At 39.5% G+C, this 20,851-nt stretch overlaps 1 protein-coding gene across 33 annotated transcripts in view; it reads left to right on the top strand.

The window, feature by feature from the left end:
* TNRC6C (trinucleotide repeat containing adaptor 6C) overlaps window positions 1-20,851 on the top strand; it is a 182,242-nt gene that overhangs the window by 92,818 nt on the left and 68,573 nt on the right. The window contains exon 1 of one of the 33 annotated variants that reach the window (XM_043497394.1): window positions 16,703-17,102. The exons of 22 other annotated variants lie outside the window; for them this stretch is intronic. In XM_043497394.1, coding sequence (XP_043353329.1) covers window positions 17,078-17,102 — 25 coding nt within the window. In that variant the 5' untranslated portion in view covers window positions 16,703-17,077. Of the gene's footprint in view, window positions 1-16,702; window positions 17,103-20,851 lie in introns of those variants that run through there. 10 more of the 33 variants (XM_043497392.1, XM_043497387.1, XM_043497388.1 and 7 more) reach the window with 10 other exon arrangements.

Raw genomic sequence — 20,851 nt, 5'->3', positions numbered from 1 at the left:
AAGGCAAGGGGAATTAGATTAAAACCTGATTTATTCTTTTCAAAAAATCTCTTGGGGTTTTTTGGAGTCCCTAACTCAAGATTTTTGAACTCTTAGGCTGTGGTCGTGTCATGCAAGTTGTATGACTGTGAAAGCACCAAACTTCTTAACTGTTCTTTGTTGCAAATTAATTATGAAAATCTATTAACTTGAGGTTTTTGACAGAAATATTTTAGATAGGAGACTAAGTTGTAGAGGTATTTCTGTCTAAAGTACCCTGTGATTGTATTCGAAAAAATATTGGAGGCAATTGCCATATGTTAGACCACAGGGAATGGTAAATGCTACAAGATTTATGCAATTGGTTTTGTCCAATATCAAACTAAAATGAACGAACTCAGAGTAGCTAGGAGTCAAAAAGTACTCTCAAAACAATTTGTAAATGTGTTCAGTAAGCAGACACAGTTGAATTTCTGGGGAAGTTTCTCAGTTATATATTTGAGAAGAAATAACTCCATTATTTTTGTCTTGGTTTTGTTTTGTACATTCTCTGTCCTAAAATGATGATCCAGAAATACGAAAATAAGGAATTCTGTCACTCCTTAGCAAATATGAATTTATCCTGAGTAATATGGAGGTCTTTGAATTTGAAGTCTGTGGCATTGTTTTCCCATGGCAACAATGTATCATATAATTGCTTGATGTTTTATTTATTGGTGCTCATATTGTTGAAATACGATTCTGAGATACGTTTTCAATATTCCTTTGCTGTTTAAGTTTGAAAACTGAATAGATCAGTTAGTTTTCAGGTTTTTTTTCTTCCTTTTACATTTGCTGCTGATGTAGAGGTGCTTGTGAATTGTCAGATTACATCAGCATTTCACATCAAATAAGTTTTTGTTCATAATGAGAGGATCAAGGAAAACTTCAGAAACACAGTAAAAAGTTATTTAGGAATTGTCACAACAGATGTAGTTAACTACACATTTGTTTTTCTTCTGCCAACCAATGTAGGCCAGTTTCTTTCACTTACTATATATCCTGCAGAAGTCATAGCTACTTCTCTCATGAATGACAAATATTTATTTATCTGCTTATGTAATCTACACCTGTGGCTAGTTGGAAAGACATGTCTTCCATAATTACAATCTCTCAAGTTCAGAGTTAGCCTTGTTTCATAACCCTGTTGGGCTATGGATGGGATGTTTTATTTATTTGGTTTTCTAAAAATGTGTCAGAACAAGTCTAAACACATTTAAGAAAACAATACAATTGTCCAGTGCCAACTGAGACTTTTCCAAGCCATATGGCCAAACGCTACTTAATAGTCATCCTTATCCAACATCCTCTTCATACTTAGAAAAATCCTGGAAAAACACGTGCCTTGCAGTGTTCTCTGTAAGTTGTCATATCTCCTTTCTGGAAGTCAAAAGAGAGAAATTATTTTCAGAATCAAGTCATCTCACCAAGAATGCCATTCTTTTTGGGTTCTCATAGACACTGTGCAGTTGGATAGGCTGTAAAGAGAATACAGTCTATCCACATAATGTAAAGAAATCAAAGGTAAATTAGTTCTTGCTCACTTTGTGGAAAGTTACTCCCCTCCCCCCAAAAACACGCAGAAGATCACTATAAATTATAGTATAACCTACGGAAGGATTTAGTATACAGTAATGTGTGGCTCTCTAGCAAGCCTTGAACCAGAGACTCCCTGACTAATAGGTCTCCTGAGGTGTCTTGTACCTCCATTTCCCATTTGCTAGTCTGCCAGTGCTTCCAGCAGGGTTTATTAATTTAGTTCTTTCAATCTTCGTAGCAAGGCAGTCATCAACAACACTTTCTACATAGGTGCGTGCATTTACTTATTTGCCCTTTTTCTAGTTTTCTGTGAAGGCTAGAAAGAGAGACAGAACACTAGCAATTAACAAAAGGGGGGGGGAAGCAAGCAGAGCAACCTTTCCCACTTCTTTCATAGCACATTCACTCTGGGGCATGCAAAACAAGTGAACCCACAATAATAGAGAACTGCTGCAATATTATACAGTTAGAGAAATCGGGATGCAGAACAGTTAGGGTCAAAATGAAAACTTTAAACTACATGTAGAAATCCAGTTAGCAGATTCTGGAGCACAGGTAGTAGATTGTGTGTCTCTCTCCAGTTATCTTGGCCAAGCTAGATGCTTGGGAACTGTTCTGCCTGCTAGCAGATGGAGATGGCACACTGAGACTTTTTAGTGATGTCATCCCCCACATATAAGGAGTTTGCTGAAATCTCAGAGCTCATTTGTTTTTCTCCACCAGGTGGTGCATCAGTACCTTTGCTAACTGACAGGTTTCAGAGTAGCAGCCGTGTTAGTCTGTATTCGCAAAAAGAAAAGGAGTACTTGTGGCACCTTAGAGCATCCGATGAAGTGAGCTGTAGCTCACGAAAGCTTTATGCTCTAATTTGTTAGTCTCTGAGGTGCCACAAGTACTCCTTTTCTTTTTGCTAACTGAGAAGTTCAGATTGAATATAGGAGAAAATGCAACTGGTAACATAGGTCTAGGAAGATATCAGGCTACATACCAGTGTGCAGCTGTCTCAGTCCCACACGCAGTGAGCCAGTTGAAAGAGGTGTACAGCATGTCTGACTTTTATAGGAATTCCAGGGTCACAAAAAGCCCATGTTGCCAGTCTTTTACACAAAAAATGAGGCTTTCGTAATGGATTATTCCACCTCCGAGCAGCATAGAGAATCGGGAGGTAAGATCCGTTCAGCTGCAAGGGGGTCTGGTATGTAAGCAGATAGTCTTCTCAAAGGGGATTTATGGTGCCTTCACCCAGGGATAGCTAGAGAGCCTTTCCCTGCTTCCTTTAGGAACCTCCCTGGTGACAGAAGCAGCTGAGAAACCTGGCACAGGGAACATTCCCGCCCTTGACCCTACCCTAACTCCTGCCACTGAAAAGAGGCTGCTTCTCCCCTCCCAATGGAAGAGCTGACATATTGCACAGAAACATAGCTAGCTGAACTAAGATGTTACAGAAGGAATTGAGTTCATACTGCTCCAGAGTTCATGGACTTATGGAAAATAGCCTCAGGCATTCAAAAAAGAGGATCCAGGCTGAGAGAGAGCAAGAATCTGCCAGAAGCAAATAATCTACTTTCTCCTGATACTATTACCTTACCTTAGTCTGTCCTGTGCTTTGCTGCACGTTGGGCTACCCATATTTGCCATCCTTGCGTGTCAACTGCCCTTCTCTGCAAATCTTCCCATTTCATGTTGAGGTGCTTGATGTCCTTCAAAACTGTTCGTTTCCATGTTATTTATGGTCTTCCTCTTTCTTCTTGCGTTTTCTGGCTTCCATTCAAGGGCAGTATTTAGTAAGCGTTCTTTTTCAATTCTCAGCACATGTCCCAGCCACTGATGTCTTCTTTTGTAGATTATTTGTGGAGAGTACCATTTCCAGTAATATTTCTGACTTTTTTTCTTCATTCATCTTCGTATCTCTATATGTTATTCCCAGTATTCGTCTCAGACATTTGTGATAAAATGCGTCCAGGTTTTGCATATCTTGGTAAGTTGCCATGTCTCACTGCTATATGTTGTGATGGCGATAACAGTTGCTTTGTACACATTCAGTTTTGTCTTGAGGGAGATGTTTGAGTTGCCTGATACTATTAGACAAGGGGTATTCATATTTCAAAACCTGTTGACCTGGGTTCCTCAGATGCACCATTTACCAAAAGAGGTCCCTGAGGGATAAAAATACTCGTGGGAAGAAGAGATCAACAGTGAAGAGGAGGACCAGAATAATCAGATCCACATCTAGATCAGTGATCCTCTGGTAGCTTTAGAGGCATGATGATGCACATGGTATCATCTGCTAGACATTAGAAGCCTCTGGATCCTTTTTTCAGACGAAAAAGTCTTGGACGAAGAGTTCAAGGGAATCCAACAAGCTTCTGGGGATAGATAGAACTCTGCCCTTCTTAAGGATAGATTAACTAGGTGGAGTCTGTCCCAGCTCCCTTGGAACAGGAAAAAATACCAAGCTTATTGCTTGGGAAAACAGTCACAGTTTTTCATGAAAGGAGGTGGTTCTTTGAGAAGTGCTCCACTTCTGCTTTGGGTCTACTCACACTCTTCTTGCCTTTCAGACCTCCCTAGTGGCCATCCTGGGATCCTTGTGCATCATTTCATCAGCAGTTTTTCCATGCCCCACAGCCTCTCTAGTGGAAAGTACAGGGGAATATGCTCCCCCACTCCAACTTCCCCCCTCCATTTCCCTAGGTGCAAGACTGTTTTGAAGAACAGGAGGTCAGAGTAGATAGAGGTTACCCCTCAAAAAATATTTCTTCATCTTCCCTAGACGACATGTTTGTGTGTGTCTGTCGTGCTCTCCCCCCCCCTCCCCCCAGCCTGTATCAACCATGGCCGATGACTTCAGACACTTGCAAGAAATGATGAAGCACACTGCAGACTCCCTTCAGATTCCCTTGGAAGAGGTCAGAGTTACAACATAAGCTCCTAGACATCCTCCAATGGATTCCCTCCACCCATGTTGCCCTGCCTGTTAATAGGACCCAGCTTGACTCTGCCAAATCCATCTGGCAGACCCCTTTCACTATCCCCCTGATGTATAAATGGGCTGATTTAAAAATATATATATACATTCATGTTAAGGACTGAATTTCTTTTCACCTACCCATTTCCTAATTCCCTGGTTGTGGAGGCAGTGAACAAACGTGGCAGACAACACAACATAAAGGTCACATCGTATGATAAGAATAAAAAATGCCTTGATCTGTTCAGCAGAAAGACCTGCTTATCCGCTGCTCAACAATTTAGGATTGTGAACTATCAGGCTTTCCTGACTAAATACTGTCACTCAAATTATGTCAGATTCACCACCTTTATTGAGCTCCTGCTGGCTGATCAGTGTGAATATTTCAGGCTACTATTAACGAGGGTCAGCTGTTAGCTAGGCATTGCTGCAGGCCTTGTTGGATGCAGCTGATACTGCCTCTTGATCCATCTGTATGGTAGTAGTCATCTGGAGAGCATCCTGGTTTCAGATGTCTAGATAACCAAAGGAGGTACAAAGTTAGACTTTCCTTTTGATGGTCTTAAATTGTTTGCGGAGTCCACTGATTCACCCTTAAAGATTCAAGATCCACATTGAGATCTCTACACACTTAAAAACAAACAGAGGTTTAGTAGATCCCAGTCAGCTCAAACATCCTACCCAGCCTCGTTTTCAGGACTTCAGAGACCCTATGGGCCACCCAGGAAAAGGTTGAGATTCTGGAGGGGGAGTCCATCTGTTCCCTGTAAGCCCACTGCAGAACCATCATCATCTAAATGTCAATTTCAGTTGTCTGGATGAGGGTCTGAAACTATCCCGCAAACCCGCTCTGCCTATATGACCTGTTACCCATCTCCTACCCTTTGGTAACCGTCTTTTTCCCATTTCTTTCTGCATGGGAGCGAATCGTATCAGAGAAATGGGTGCTGGAGGTGATAGGATTGGGATACGTTATCCATTTACCTTCCTCCCATTTACCCACCCACCTTCTCCATACCTTTTCTGGAACACCTCCTATAAGCACCTCTTTTTAAACAAAAAGTTGACTCACTTGTGCAAATGGGTGCTGTAAAGCCATTCCCTATTCAGCACAGAGGGAAGGGATTTTACTCCCAAGTATTTCCTAGTTCCAAAAAAGAATGGAGGGTGGAGACCGAATTTAGGTCTAAGCTTCTTAAACAGCTCTGTCGGGTCACAGAAATTCAGGATGGTGTTTCTTGTAGCTATAATCCCGTTATTAGAACCAAGGAGTTGGTTTTTGGCCCTCAGCCTGCATGATGCTTATTTCCATATTTCAGTTCACCCAGTCTGCAAAAGGTTCCTACACTTTTCAGTATCGAGTGCACCCTTTTGGACTCTCATCTGCCCCGTGAGTGTTCTCAGTGGTGCTGGCAGTGGTCGCAGCTTACCTCCAGCATCTGGGGATAATGGTTTTTTCATACCTGGACAACTAGTGGATCAAGGGCCATTTTTACAACGAGGTCTTTGACACTATACAGACTACAAGATCCATGTTCTGCAAACTAGAGTTGCAGCTCTATGTTAAAAAGTCAGCTTTGAGCCCAATACTAAGAATAGAGTTCATGGGAGTCTAGGCTAGGGCTTATCTTCTCCACAGCAATTCGTGACCTTAGCAGATCTCGTTTCAAAGCTTCCTCCTGCCCTCTCTTCCCTCTTGATCGTCCTGGATTACCTCTAGGGCTGAAGAACACAGGTTTATCTGTGAGCTCTGTCAGGGTCCATTTGGCTGCTATAACAGCTTTTCATTCAGTGGTTGAAGGATTCTCAGTCTTCACCCATCTTACAAATGTAATATTTCTGAGAGGACTAAGAAACCTCTTTCCTCAACTTAAGGAACCCACCCCTATTTGGGACTTGAAATTAGTTCTTAGATGTCTGATTGGGACCTCCCTTTGAGCCAAGGACTACATCTTCCCCTGTTGATTTATCTCAGAAGATAACCTTTTTGGTGGCTATCATCTCTGTTCATAGGATTGGTGACATAGGAGTTCTAATGGCAGATCCTTCATTTACAGTATTTTGTAAGAACAAAGTCGCATTACGCCCAAGCCCAGAATTTTTACCCAAGGTGTCTAGCTGGTTGATGTGAACCATAGATATCTACCTTCTGTTTTTCCCCAGAGAAGAAGTGGTTTTACACGCTTGGGATGTTAGGAGGGTGCTAGCTTTTTATTTGGATAAATCTAAGGAATTTAGACACTAACAGTCTGGTCGATTTTCTATCACAGATAGAGCCAAAGATTTGACGATTTTCCACCCATAGACTCTCCAGATGGATCTATGTCTGTGTCATATTCTGTTGTAAATCTTCAAATATACAACCTCCTTGTAGAATGGTGGTCCATTCCACAAGATCCTTATCTGCTTCTATGGCATTACTCAAAAATGTTCCTCTTTTGGACATTTAGGCAACCACTTGGTCTTTCATACATATCTTCTCCAATCATTACTCAGTGGTCCAGTCTTCTAGATTAGATGCTGCTGTTGGAAATGCTGTGTTGACTGCAGTCTGAAGTCCAGCTGTGTGTACTGCTCGGTAGTTGCATAAAGTAGAGCACCCATAAGGACATTACTCGAAGAAGAAGAAGAAGAAGAAGAGGTTACAAACCTTTCAGCAATTTTACTTAGCCTTCTTTGATCAAGCCAGTGCAGGGTTGAATAAGTTAAATTCATTCCTTTGGGTATGGAGTTTTCAAATAGAGCCTGAACAGTCAACTCAAAGGAATCCTCTTTTCATTAGGTCTACAGAAGTTTACCTCTAGATCCTGATCTTAAACTCTCATCCATGGTCCCTATTCTGTGCAGTCCTGTAACAACATTTTCCAAACAAAACATTGCTGTCATATCTGAACTCAGCACCTTGAATCTTTACCAAGATAATGGCCAGATCTGCAGCTGCTCTTGGAAAAGAAGGCCTTTTGATTCACCCCACCATAAGGGTCAGTTAGTCACTGTCAAGTCTCAACCACTGGTCAAGCCACCCTTCTCTCAAGTACGGTCATTTCTCAACCAATGTGGCTGGATATTTAACAGAAATTCATGGTAATCCTGATGTATCCTTATATATTCAGGAGCCCAGTGCAATACTAAACTAGAAACCACTTCAGATAGTCACACAGATGTTACTTGGTTCAAGATTGCTTGGACACTGACAACAATTACCTTAAGAAGATATCCTTCAGCTAAGATTACATGTCAATAACAAGACACCTCCACTTGCTTGATTCTCTCTCACTGCATGATGAGCTGGGTGCCTAACGAGTTGATTGGGTCAATATTGGACTGTGTCATCTGACCAAGTCTGCATTATGCTATGACAGATCAGGTGCTGTTTCTGTACTCGCATGATGAATAATAGAAAGAACGAGGAGTACTTGTGGCACCTTAGAGACTGACAAATTTATTTGAGCATAAGCTTTCGTGGGCACATCTTCCTACTGTATTTTCCACTGCGTGCATCTGATGAAGTGAGTTTTAGCTCACGAAAGCTTATGCTCAAATAAATTTGTCAGTCTCTAAGGTGCCACAAGTACTCTTTATTCTTTCTGCTGATACAGACTAACACGGCTGCCACACTGAAATCTGTCATGATGAATAATATTGTCTTTATTTTAACCAAATACCTGTCATTCATTAGCCTGAATTAAAGGACAGGAGGGTCACTGTTGGCCAGTGTCTCACTTCTAGCCCAAACTATCTTAAGAGTCTGTTCCTGCGTAGTTAACTTCAACCATGTGCAGGCAGTATCCTCCATGGGCCTCCATATAACCCTTCCATCCGCAGAGAGCAATTAAAGGCAAGTACATCTGGTCATCAAGTACTCACTATTGCCTCTTTTCTTCCTGTAATATCCTCTTATAATTAGTCTTCCTTATTCACTCAATCCTATCATTGACCTATTCAAAATACTCCTCAGAATGTTCATCCTGTTGCCAAGGAGTTAAAAAGGATGTTCTGTAAATATAAGGAATGTAAGGATTAATGCCAGTAAATATATCATTACTACATATCAATGAAGCGGGTATAATTTTGTTGTTGGTTTTTTAAGTATTTTGTAATCATGATCTGGATGGGTAATACTTAAGAAGTAAGATAAAAATGTTTCAAACTGGTTAGGAATGTTGACGTACAGATGTAAGTAATGTAAAAATCTTATTCTTTGTCCTAACTATGGTAGAACCTCAGAGTTACGAACACCTCGGGAATGGAGGTTGTTCATAACTCTGAAACCTTTGTAACTTTGAACAAAACATTATGGTTGTTCTTTCAAAAGTTTACAACTGAACATTGATTTTAATATAGCTTTGAGACTTTACTATGCAGAAAAAATGCTGCTTTTACCATCTTAATTTAAATGAAACAAGCACAGAAAAAGTTTCCTTACCATCTCAAATCTTTTTTTAAACTTTGCCTTTATTTTTTAATAGTTTACATTTAACACAGTACAGTACAGATGCTCCCCGACTTATGCAATCGTTCCGTTCTGGAAAGCCTTGCATAACTCAAATTTTGCATAAGTCGAAAACGTATACCCGAACGTTATGCCAAAAAGCCCAAAAACCCCTACTCCTATTTCTAGCTTAACTTTTTATGTAAGTGCAAACTTGCGTAAGTCGGGTCTTGCGTAACCCGGGGAGTATCTGTACTGTATTTGCTCCCTCTTCTCTCCCCCACCCCAAAAAACCCCTCTGCTGCTGCCTGATTGCATGCTTCTGGTTCCAGCTGAAGTGTGTGGTTGACCGGTCAGTTCATAAATCTGAGGTTCTGCTGTATACATTTAATGTTAAGTATTTTAAACTCAATTTCACAAGAACATTGTATTTGACACTACTAGATTTCTTTAAAAATAAAAGCATTTTGTACAGAAGTATCACTGTCCAAATCCTTATCCTGGAGTCAAATAACAAAAGCAGTCCTAAAACTCACGACTTACAGAATTGCTCTTTTGGGCTTCTTTTCAAGATTGTAGTTAAAGAAAGCTATGTGTGTGTATGTAGCTTGTTTTAGCTTCCAGTTGCTATTCCTTTTCTCCCCCGCAAATAATGATGATGGAAATTGGTCTGTACCTTTTTTCTCCTCCTCCAATCAACCCCAGTATGTCACCAGTAGCATCTTCCTTTAATGAGGTGGAACATTTCTAGAGCACTTCTAGTACCACATGATCCAGAAGAATGAAGACTACAGCTGGCAACTATTCTTAGAGAACAAGAATAGCAAATAATATGTCCTTTGTTTTATTATAAGTAACAAAGTTGGTATAGCTGTGTCCAGATAGCCAAAGTATGTTTGATTAGATGTGCCAAGTTTAAACGACACAATCAGTATTAGTTTTTCTTAAAGATCATTCTCTTGAAATTTAGCATTATGAAACTGGCATGCATTAACTCTCAGAAATGGTCATGGTCCTGCATGAATTCATAGATTCATAGATACTAAGGTCAGAAGGGACCATTCTGATCATCTAGTCCGACCTCCTGCACAGCGCAGGCCACAGAATCACACCCTCCCACTCCTGTGAAAAACCTCACCTATGTCTGAGCTATTGAAGTCCTTAAATCATGGTTTAAAGACTTCAAGGAGCAGAGAAGCCTCCCTCAAGTCACCCATGCCCCATGCTACAGAGGAAGGCGAAAAACCTCCAGGGCCTCTCCAATCTGCCCTGGAGGAAAATTCCTTCCCGACCCCAAATATGGCGATCAGCTAAACACTGAGCATATGGGCAAGATTCACCAGCCAGATACTACAGAAAATTCTTTCCTGGGTAACTCGGATCCCATCCATCTAATATCCCATCTCAGGGGATTAGTCCTATTTACCCTGAATATTTAAAGATCAATTACTTACCAAAATCCCATTATCCCATTATACCATCTCCTCCATAAACTTATCGAGTAGAATCTTAAAACCAGATAGATCTTTTGCCCCCACTGCTTCCCTTGGAAGGCTATTCCAAAACTTCCCTCCTCTGATGGTTAAAAACCTTCATCTAATTTCAAGTCTAAACTTCCTGGTGGCCAGTTTATACCCATTTGTTCTTGTGTCCACATTGGTGCTGAGCTGAAATAATTCCTCTCCCTCTCCTGTATTTATCCCTCTGATATATTTATAGCGAGCAATCATATCTCCCTTCAACCTTCTTTTAGTTAGGCTAAACAAGCCAAGCTCCTTAAGTCTCCTTTCATAAGACAAGTTTTCCATTCCTCGGATCATCCTAGTAGTCCTTCTCTGTACCTGCTCCAGTTTGAATTCATCCTTTTTAAACATGGGAGACCAGAACTGCACACAGTATTCTATATGAGGTCTCACCAGTGCCTTGTATAATGGTACTAAAACCTCTTTATCCCTACTGGAAATGCCTCTCCTGATGCATCCCAAAACCGCATTAGCTTTTTTCACAGCCATATCACATTGGCAGCTCATAGTCATCCTATGATCAACCAATACTCCAAGGTCCTTCTCCTCTTCCGTTACTTCTAATTGATGCGTACCCAACTTATAACTAAAATTCTTGTTATTAATCCCTACATGCATAACCTTACACTTCTCACTCTTAAATTTCATCCTATTACTATTACTCCAGTTTACAAGGTCATCCAGATCCTCCTGTATAATATCCCGATCCTTCTCCGAATTGGCAATACCTCCCAGCTTTGTATCATCTGCAAACTTTATTAGCACACTCCCACTTTTTGTGCCAAGGTCAGTAATAAAAAGATTAAATAAGATTGGTCCCAGAACCGATCCCTGAGGAACTCCACTGGTAACCTCCCTCCAACCTGACAGTTCGCCTTTCAGTAGGACCCGTTGCAGTCTCCCCTTTAACCAATTCCTTATCCACCTTTTGATGTTCATATTGATCCCCATCTTCTCTAATTTAACTAATAATTCCCCATGTGGCACGGTATCAAATGCCTTACTGAAATCTAGGTAAATTAGATCCACTGCATTTCCTTTATCTAAAAAATCTGTTACTTTTTCAAAGAAGGAGATCAGGTTGGTTTGGCTCCATCTACCTTTTGTAAAACCATGTTGTATTTTGTCCCATTTACCATTGACTTCAATGTCCTTAACTAATTCCTCCTTCAAAATTTTTTCCAGGACCTTGCATACTACAGATGTCAAACTAACTGGCCTGTAGTTACCTGGATCACTTTTTTTCCTTTCTTAAAAATAGGAACTATATTAGCAATTCTCCAATCATTCGGTACTACTCCTGAGTTTACAGATTCATTAAAAATTCTTGCTAATGGGCTTGCAATTTCAGGTGCCAATTCCTTTAATATTCTTGGATGAAGATTATCTGGGCCCCCCGACTTAGTCCCATTAAGCTGTTTCAGTTTCGCTTCTACCTCCGATATGGTAATATCTACCTCCATATCCTCATTCCCATTTGTCATGCTACCATTATCCCTAAGATCCTCTTTAGCCTTATTAAAGACTGAGGCAAAGTATTTGTTTAGATATTGGGCCATGCCTAGATTATCTTTAACCTCCACTCCATCCTCAGTGTTTAGCGGCCCCACTTCTTCTTTCTTAGTTTTCTTCTTATTTATATGGCTATAAACTTGCCTTGGCTAGGCTAGGTTAGGCTTGCTTTGCCTTGCCTTGCCTAGGCTAGGCTAGCCTAGGCTTGCCTTGCCTTGCCTTGCCTTTTATTATTGGTTTTAATTCCCTTTGCAAGGTCCAACTCTACTCGACTTTTAGCCTCTCACTTTATCCCTACATGTTCTGACCTCAATTAGGTAGCTTTCCTTGCTGATCTCTCCCATCTTCCACTCCCTGTATGCTTTCTGCTTCTTCTTAATCACCTCTCTAAAATGCTTGCTCATACAGCTTGGTCTACAACTCCTTCCTATGATTTTTTTCCCCTTTCTTGGGATACAGGCTTCTGATAGCTTCTGCAGCTTTGATTTAAAGTAATCCCAGACCTCCTCTACCTTTAGATCCGTAAGTTCTTCAGTCCAATCCACTTCCCTAACTAATTTCCTTAATTTTTGAAAGTCGGCCCTTTTGAAATCAAAAACCCTAGTTGCAGATTTATTTTTGTTAATCCTTCCATTTAGTTTGAACTGAATTAGCTCTCGATCACTTGAGCCAAGATTGTCCCCTACAACCATTTCTTTTGTGAGGTCCTCGCTACTCACCAAAATTAAATCTAAAATGGCATCCCCTCTAGTTGGTTCAGCAACTATATGATGAAGGAATCCATCAGCTATCGCATCTAGGAAAATCTGAGCCCTATTATTATTACTAGCACTGGTCCTCCAGTCTATATCTGGGAAGTTAGTCTCCCATGATCACGCCGTTTCCATTAGTATTTACTTTATTAAAAACATTAAAAAGGGCTCTATCCATATCCAAATTAGATCCCGGAGGTCTATAGCATACCCCAAGCACTATCGTAGGAGAGGCTTTACTAGTTTTCTTCCCCAATATAATTTTTGCCCAGACGGACTCTGTCTTATCCATTGCATCGCTTCTTATTTCTTTACATTCTACCTCATCATTGATATACAATGCTACTCCACCCCCTTTACCTTTGTTTCTGTCTTTCCTAAACAGCACATACCCTTCAATACCTGTAGTCCAGTCATGACTACTATTCCACCATGTTTCTGTTATCCCTATAATATCTGGTTTCACTTCCTGCACCAGTAGCTCTAGTTCCTCCATTTTGTTACCTAGGCTCCTCGCATTGGTGTACAAACATCTTAATTTTTGCTGTTTGGCCTCGCTCACATTTTGTACCCTATTAGGTACAGTCATTCTACAGCCAGTATAACCTATTAGACTAGTATCCACACCGCCCTTGATCCTTATATACATTCTCCTACCCACGGCTGTATCATTTCTTACTTCGTCGTCTTCCCTCTCAATGCGAAAATCTGGCGTGGAGATTACCTCGACATGTCCCCCTAATTCCTAGTTTAAAGCTCTCTTTATCAGTTGTGCCAGCCTTGATCCTAGAAGTCTATTTCCTTCCCTACTCAGATGAAGTACATCCCAAGAGAACTGTCCTCTGTCTGTGAATGCCTCCCAGTGGCCATACATCCCAAAGTCCTCCTTATAGCACCACTGCCTAAGCCATCTGTTGACAGTCATAATCTTGTCACACCTTTGTTGCCCTTCTCTAGGAACAGGAAGGATCCCGCTAAAGATCACCTGAGCCTCAATTTCCTTAAGCGTCTTCCCCAGCCTAGCATAGTCTCCCTTAATGCTTTCCAGCGAGAATCTAGCCGTATCATTTGTTTCCACATGAAGGATAATTAGGGGATTCTTTCCCGCTCCCTTTAGGATCCTTTTCAACCTCAGGTCTACATCCCGTATCTTAGCACCCGGAAGACAGCACACCCTTCTATTCTCAGGATCAGCTCTAATTACAGGCCTGTCTATTCTTCTCAATAAAGAGTCCCCGATCACATAGACCTGCCTTTTCCTGGTGACAGTGCTATTCTCCAGTCTCTCCCCTGTTCTCTCTGGCTGCAAGTTCTTTCCATTCCTATTTTCCCTTATAATCCTCTTCAACCCATCCTGTATCCTCCTGGGGCTCATATTTGGTATAGTCTCCCTTGACTCTTCTGCTTTTCCTATAGGACTAGCCTCTCTTCTCTTCTTCCTTACCCTTCCACCTTCAACAAGTACCTGCTGAGCCCCTTCTTCATTTTCCAACTCTGCAAACCTATTCCTAAGCTCTATTTCTCCTTCACTAGCCCGTCTTTTCCTCTGCCTGGTTCTTTTAGTCACATGCTTCCACTGACCACTTTCCTCACCCAGTTTCCCCTCAAAATTCCCCAGCCTTGCTTCCATCTGTGAGTCTGAGCTTTTCCCTTCAGATACCTCCTATCTTTGCTCCATCATCTGCTCAAACTATGATGAATTATGAAGCTTCTGAGCATTATGGTTTTTTGTACTGGAAAGCAGAAGGTCTTCATGCAACTGATCAGGAATGTATAAAAAGAAATGAACACAAGTAATACATGCAGTAGTCAATATGATGTGAAAAACCAGATCATTCTGAGAACTGAACAGATAAAGGCAAATTTAAAAGTGCATCTCTTGTGCTCTGAAAAGTGAAGGTTTGACAGCAGTAGCACTATCTCATTATTTTCCAGCCCATGGGCTGATGCCAGCGTCAATACTGATCTTTTTCTTTCAGTCTGTGGTTCTGGAGAAAATACAGCTTTTATTTTGGGTTTTAAAAGCTCATTAGCTGCAGTTTTGTTAAATAATGTTTGTAGTGTATTCTGTTTAGTTTGAAGTAAGTGTTGTGAACAAATAGGAATTTGTGAATGCTATTATATAGATCACATATTTCCTATTTGGGTTGAATTATGTTTTTTGTTTGTGTAATGTATAAAATTTTGTTTTATGCAGTAATATGACAGGAAAAACTAAATGAGCTGTGTTCACATCTCAGGATACTTATTTCATCACATATTACTTAGCTTCTCTTTTGTTCTCATATTTTAATTTAGAATTCCAGGGGGTGGCATTTCCTCATAGTTTAGTGTATTGGCTTATAAAGACAAGATGTCTACAATGATAGCAAACATATTGTCTAATGTATATGGATAAAGTCATCTTGATTTCAGCCTCCTGAGAATTATAGAGGTCCATGTTTAACCTCATTTCTTGGAGGACTGTTTAACAGGTGCTTTTTACATATAAGGCATTCAGGAAAATAAATTGTTTTTCCAATTAAAAAATTAACTGAAGACTGGCTGTTTGGATCCTAAATTCTGTAGCTGCTATTAGGAAATATCTTCACGTGTCTCTATTTTGGTCGGAGGAAAAATCAGTTACTGTATGACAGCAAAATTATTCTAAAGGTATCCTGAGCTGCTGCTAAGTCAAGGAAAACACATTTAAAAAATTTGACAATTTCCCTGTTCCACTGCAGTTACTTTTTCCATTTGTTTTATGGGTGATGTTTCACTCGGAAGAAGCATTTTTAAAATAGGAAAATGTAGTTATAAACCTACAAGAATGGTAGGAGTACTCAGACAGTTGTGGTATCTGAAACTACTTTTAACTAATTTTTAACAGACTATATTTCAATTTGATGGTGTCTCTTTAACAAATAGGCACAGCCGGCTGAGTATTCACAGGCTGGTAAAAATGAGAGCTCAGAAATCCCAACTTTATTGCATTTAACCAAAACAAACCAGTTTAGTTTAGTTTAGGTTTTTTTAACACATGGACAGTCACCACTAATTCCTTTTTTTGTAAAACAAAAGCTGTTGATGATAAAATAAATATGCATGTACAGTATCTTATATAAATGCAGAGGTACAAAAGCTTTAACAGGCGCATCTTCACCCCCCTATTCCAATATTTTTAATGCATTGCCTTTGCAACTACTTTCCTTCCTCACTTTCCTCCTCTCCCTCTCCTCTGCCTGAAATACACACTAATTTTATATTAAATTCAACATGTTTTAAGTCTGCAGTTACAATTCTTGTAAGACTTTTATCTGAGCTGCCTTATCCATTAAATTAGATTGCACATTACTGATGCCTCTTTGAAGGCTTGGTTGCATTTTTAGAATTGCTACTGCTCTAACATCTCAGTATAATCAGCACTGTCAAATTTGTGGGTGAAGTTATTAGTTATTAGAAAAATAAAACTCATGATTCTGTTTAGGTCTTGAAAATGTCAGATCATCATGTTTGTTTTTGTTCACACTGTATACATTCACAAGTCTGCAAGATAACTAGTGGTCTCCAGCCTGCAATTATTAAAGAATTTTTTCTTCTTCTGCATAGCAAGCAAGGCAAGAAGCATCAGAGTCTGATGCATTGTTTTGGGCTGCTGTGCTATACGTTTATAAACATAGGCTTTGATTAATATCCTCTCATGTTTGTTGCTTAGATCTTTTTTTAGATAGAGGTAGGAAAGTAATTAAGAATTTGGCAGCTTGCCAATTTACATATGGGACTTGCTCTGAATATTACAGCTACTGTTGGTATGCCAAATGTCTAGAGCTGTTGTCATAGAGGGATTGGGGAGGAGGAAGACATAAAGGAGGCAGGAATGTATTTGCATGCAGCCAATCAGCAATACGCGGTTGTTCTTTTGGCTGACTTTCAAAAAACAGAAGAAAAGCAGCTACAGTGCTAATTGTAGCTAGGTCCCGAAGTGAAAATGTTTTGTGACAGTTGAAAGAATTTAAAGAGGAAGGAAGATCGGTTTAGTGTCAGCTGCAATTAGATAATCAAAGATTAAAAATCCTAGTCTGTTTGGTTCCTTAACCCAGAGTTAAAGGGGCTGGAGATTGCCAGGGGCCGGGGGGAGCTCCCTGTGTGGAAAGGGCTTTTCCAAAGCCAGCGCAAGTAAGGCCCGACTGAGCTTGCAGGTTGTCTGGACGCACGCTTGCACCGAGAGATTTTCTTGGCAGCTCTACAGGATGAGTCTCACACTGTACACAGCCGACATATTGAAGCAGAGAGCCCAGGCGAACATAGATGAAGGAATAGAGACAGCTCTGCACACAATGTAGCGTCTCCTAGGATGGTTGGGCGGCACCTTTCCTCAGGTATTTCATTACCCATCAGCCCCTTTTAGAGCAAAAAAGCCTCCACAAAAAACCCTGAGCAAATAGCATCTGCTTCTGTTAAATCAATTTATTACATAACATTTCAGAGACAGAGCAGCAGCACAGCGTCCTAAGCTTTTGGCTGCATTTCAGGTTTGATAAAATGGCGTCCTCGCAGAAAGAGCTGTTTGCTAAAGATATGCTGCACTGAACAGAAAATTGAATTATTTGTCATTATTTACTATTGTTTTTGTTTTAGAGAGTTAGCATTTAATGGAATCCCCACTAATAATGAAGAATGCTTTTTATTCTGCTTTTTTCTTGATGCATTTTAAAGGCTCTTGCATCGGAGGAAACCAGCTACATTTTAATGTCATGGTGCAGAAAATTAAACTAGAGTAACAGGCTTTTCCACTTGGTTACTTAATTTTGTTTTTATCTTTTAAAAAATGTTCTATTCAATTGTCTTATCTCAACTATCTTCCCACACTTCTGGAAAAACATGAACAGTTTGGCAGCTGTAGCATTTATACAGTCACTGTTCTTTGGAAGAAATTTTGGACACAATACTTTCAAGAATTCATCTAGGGACTTTAAATCTGAGAATAGTTGTAAATTGGCTTTTTGCGCACCTTCAAACGTATAGCAGTTTCTAAATTTGCCTGGATCCCTGAACATAAGGATTGATGGAATTAAACAAAATCTGCTAATGTTGTTAAACATATCTGACAATCCAACTAGTAGCACTTGAATTGAGATGTTTTTCCTACTTTATACTGCATCTTATTTTTTAAAATGAATGTTCCGAGACTCTATTTTTTGCTGTATAAAAATTAGACTTCATTTGAGCTAAGCTTTTAAATGCTTTTCTGGCAAGTCCTATTTATTTTATTAACATTTATTGTAATGCTTTTAGAATTTTGTTAAGATGTCCATTTGAATCACTACAGTGAGCTACTTCTTATTTTGGGAGAGAAATAGTTGTCCTTTTTTGACTTGCCTGATCAGGATACATAAACTTTATCTGATTAGTGCAGTGATTTCAAATTCTCAGCAGGACTGATGTCACTGGCTTTAGTCATTGCTTGCAAAATGAACCAATTAATTATTATGTTGGCTGAAAAACGAATTCAAACCTAGAATAAGATTTTCTTGTAACGAGAGAAGGTTTCATTTTTATTTTTAAAGGTTGGGGGAGGTTAAGGGGGAGAGAGGTTTTATAAATGAACTTGAGCTTTTCAGTTTTTTTTCTTTTTTAAATGTGTTTAATGTGCAGCTATCAAGAATCTGTGCCAGTCTCTGGCATTTCATCCAATTCCCCTCTACCCCCCAATATGTTTTTGTAAATCAGTTGAATCTTTCATTATGGTTGAAACTTATTAGGTGTAATTAGTTTGAACTGTGTGCAGTGAACAAACAGATTTGGGAGATATGGATAGTGTATGTTATTTTTTTTCTAGAATAGAATGCAAAGCTGAAAAGAAATAGTTTATGTAAACCACTGAGTATCACTGGAGGAGTTGTAACTTTTGAGTAGACTGCATGATGTATAGAATGGGTGTTCTATTTGTTAATATGAGTTTATGGATAAAAGAAGCTTTTCTTCATGCATCCGATGAAGTGAGCTGTAGCTCACGAAAGCTTATGCTCTAATAAATTTGTTAGAAAAAAATTGGCTTTTATTTTGAATTAGTAACTAAATCAAAGTTTTAAAGGTATATTTCACCACAGTTCTTAATGTTAAAAAATGTTGTCTGTCTTTTACTCTTTGTAAGGGAGGGATTGAATTAGTGTGATTATTGGTGACACCGCTTAAAGCTATGCATGTTGGAAGTATGCTGTCCTCCAGTTTTCTCCATTCAGCTTTCTTAATGAACCATTAATCCTGAACAGCAAAATTCCTGCTATTTCCAGTCCTGGGTTGTTTCTGAGTAGAAACTACCCATGGTGCCATTTTGCAGGTGGGTTTGTGGAAAATGGAAATGGCCACCAAAAAATGACAACCTCAATTTTAAATTGTTCCCAAAGGTGAAATATTGATGGATGAATTTAGTGTACAACATAGTAGCTGTTAAATTACATCTGTCTGAAATATATAGCTAAGATTATTTGCCTCCTTAAGATCATTTCCTTTATTCGATCTCATTTTGATTGTTGCGTTTAGAGCGGGGGTGCTGGGTGGTATTGCTGGCCTGTGATGTATAGGAGGTCAGACTAGCCCTTCTTGCCTTAAGCTCTGTGACTTTTATTTTCCTTCATTCTAGGGTACTAGGAGTCATTTGTAAGATTTAGTCCCATCTTGACAGCTCACTTGTTGTATGATCTTGTGTCGGTTAATCTCTGTGTGCCCTAGTTTTTTTTTTTCTCATCTGTGAAATTGGTATAATACTGATAGGATGTTGTGAGACTAAGTGTGGAAAGCATTTGAACTTACCAGATCAAAGTATTCTAGAATTCCACTGTAATTGTGTTGTAGTAGAATTTTTCCTTTCTATTGACTACTTATTTAATTTTACTTTTCAAGTGAACTATATTGTGAACAGAATGCATATCTTGACTTAACAAACACACAGCAATGTTTAAAAATCTGTTCCTTCTTCAATGACCTATTAAGACTAATTCTCAAACTAGTCTGTTTCCTGCCCGGGACTCCTGAACATCAGATTCCTAAAGCAGACTGAGCATAAGCTTTCGTGAGCTACAGCTCACTTCATCGGATGCATGAAGTGATCTGTAGCTCACGAAAGCTTATGCTCTAATAAATTTATTAGTCTCTAAGGTGCCACAAGTACTTTTTTCTTTTTGCGAATACAGACCAACACGGCTGCTACTCTGAAACCTAAAGCAGACTGATTTCCTGTTCCCCTTGCTTTAAATGTTTGTCATCAGTTTGCAGGGTAAATATGGAATCCTGAAAGCAGATAAATGAAATAGTAATTGATTTTCCAATATTAAGTTTTGTAATGTTCTTTTCACTTTTGAGTCCTAACAGTTTTATTTTTTAAAACAAACTTTGGCAATGCTTATGAAGAACTATACCCTTTGTTTATCTTTAGATTGTAAACCCTTTAGTGCAGCGATTGTCTCTTTTCTATATATGTACAGTACCCAGCAAAATGGGGCCCCAATACTGATTCGGGGCTTTTGGAAGCTATCCTAATATAAATACTTACAAAATAATAAAATACTGACTAACGTGGCATTGAGATCGAAACTGTCACTCCCCTCTTTATTATGTGGCCTTCAGTATTGTAACTAGATTATTTTTGGTCTTTTTATAAAAAGAATACTATTTTATATTTTAAAAGTTTAATAGAATTCATAGTAAAGCTTTTGCATTTGTTTTGCAGATTAGGCAGATCTAGTCCATTCTGTCATTTTGTTCTAATCAGTTTGGCTCTTTCTCTCTGTTGTGATGTAAGTATCCCTGATGGTGGACTCCGGCGTGTGTGATCCAAATGATTGCATTTTATGCATCCATTCAGTGCGTGTTCTGTATCAGTCTTCACAGCTAAAATATTCTGGCATTTCCCATAAGGTCTGGTCCAGTGTAGTGGAGCTACTTTTTGAAATCCTTTACTACTGCATTTCAAAGGCAGATGGTACTCTGGATGAATTCAAGGTGATGAGGTCTGTTTGGTGATCCTTTACAAGCTTCTTCCAGACCAGGGATGGCCAACCTGAGTCTGAGAAGGAGCCAGAATTTACCAATGTACATTGCCAAAGAGCCACAGTAATACATCATCAGC

The sequence above is a fragment of the Dermochelys coriacea genome, chromosome 14 (genome assembly GCF_009764565.3).
Source record: "Dermochelys coriacea isolate rDerCor1 chromosome 14, rDerCor1.pri.v4, whole genome shotgun sequence".
Classification (NCBI taxonomy): Eukaryota; Metazoa; Chordata; order Testudines; family Dermochelyidae; genus Dermochelys; species Dermochelys coriacea.
This window is presented reverse-complemented; position numbering and strand designations above follow the sequence as displayed.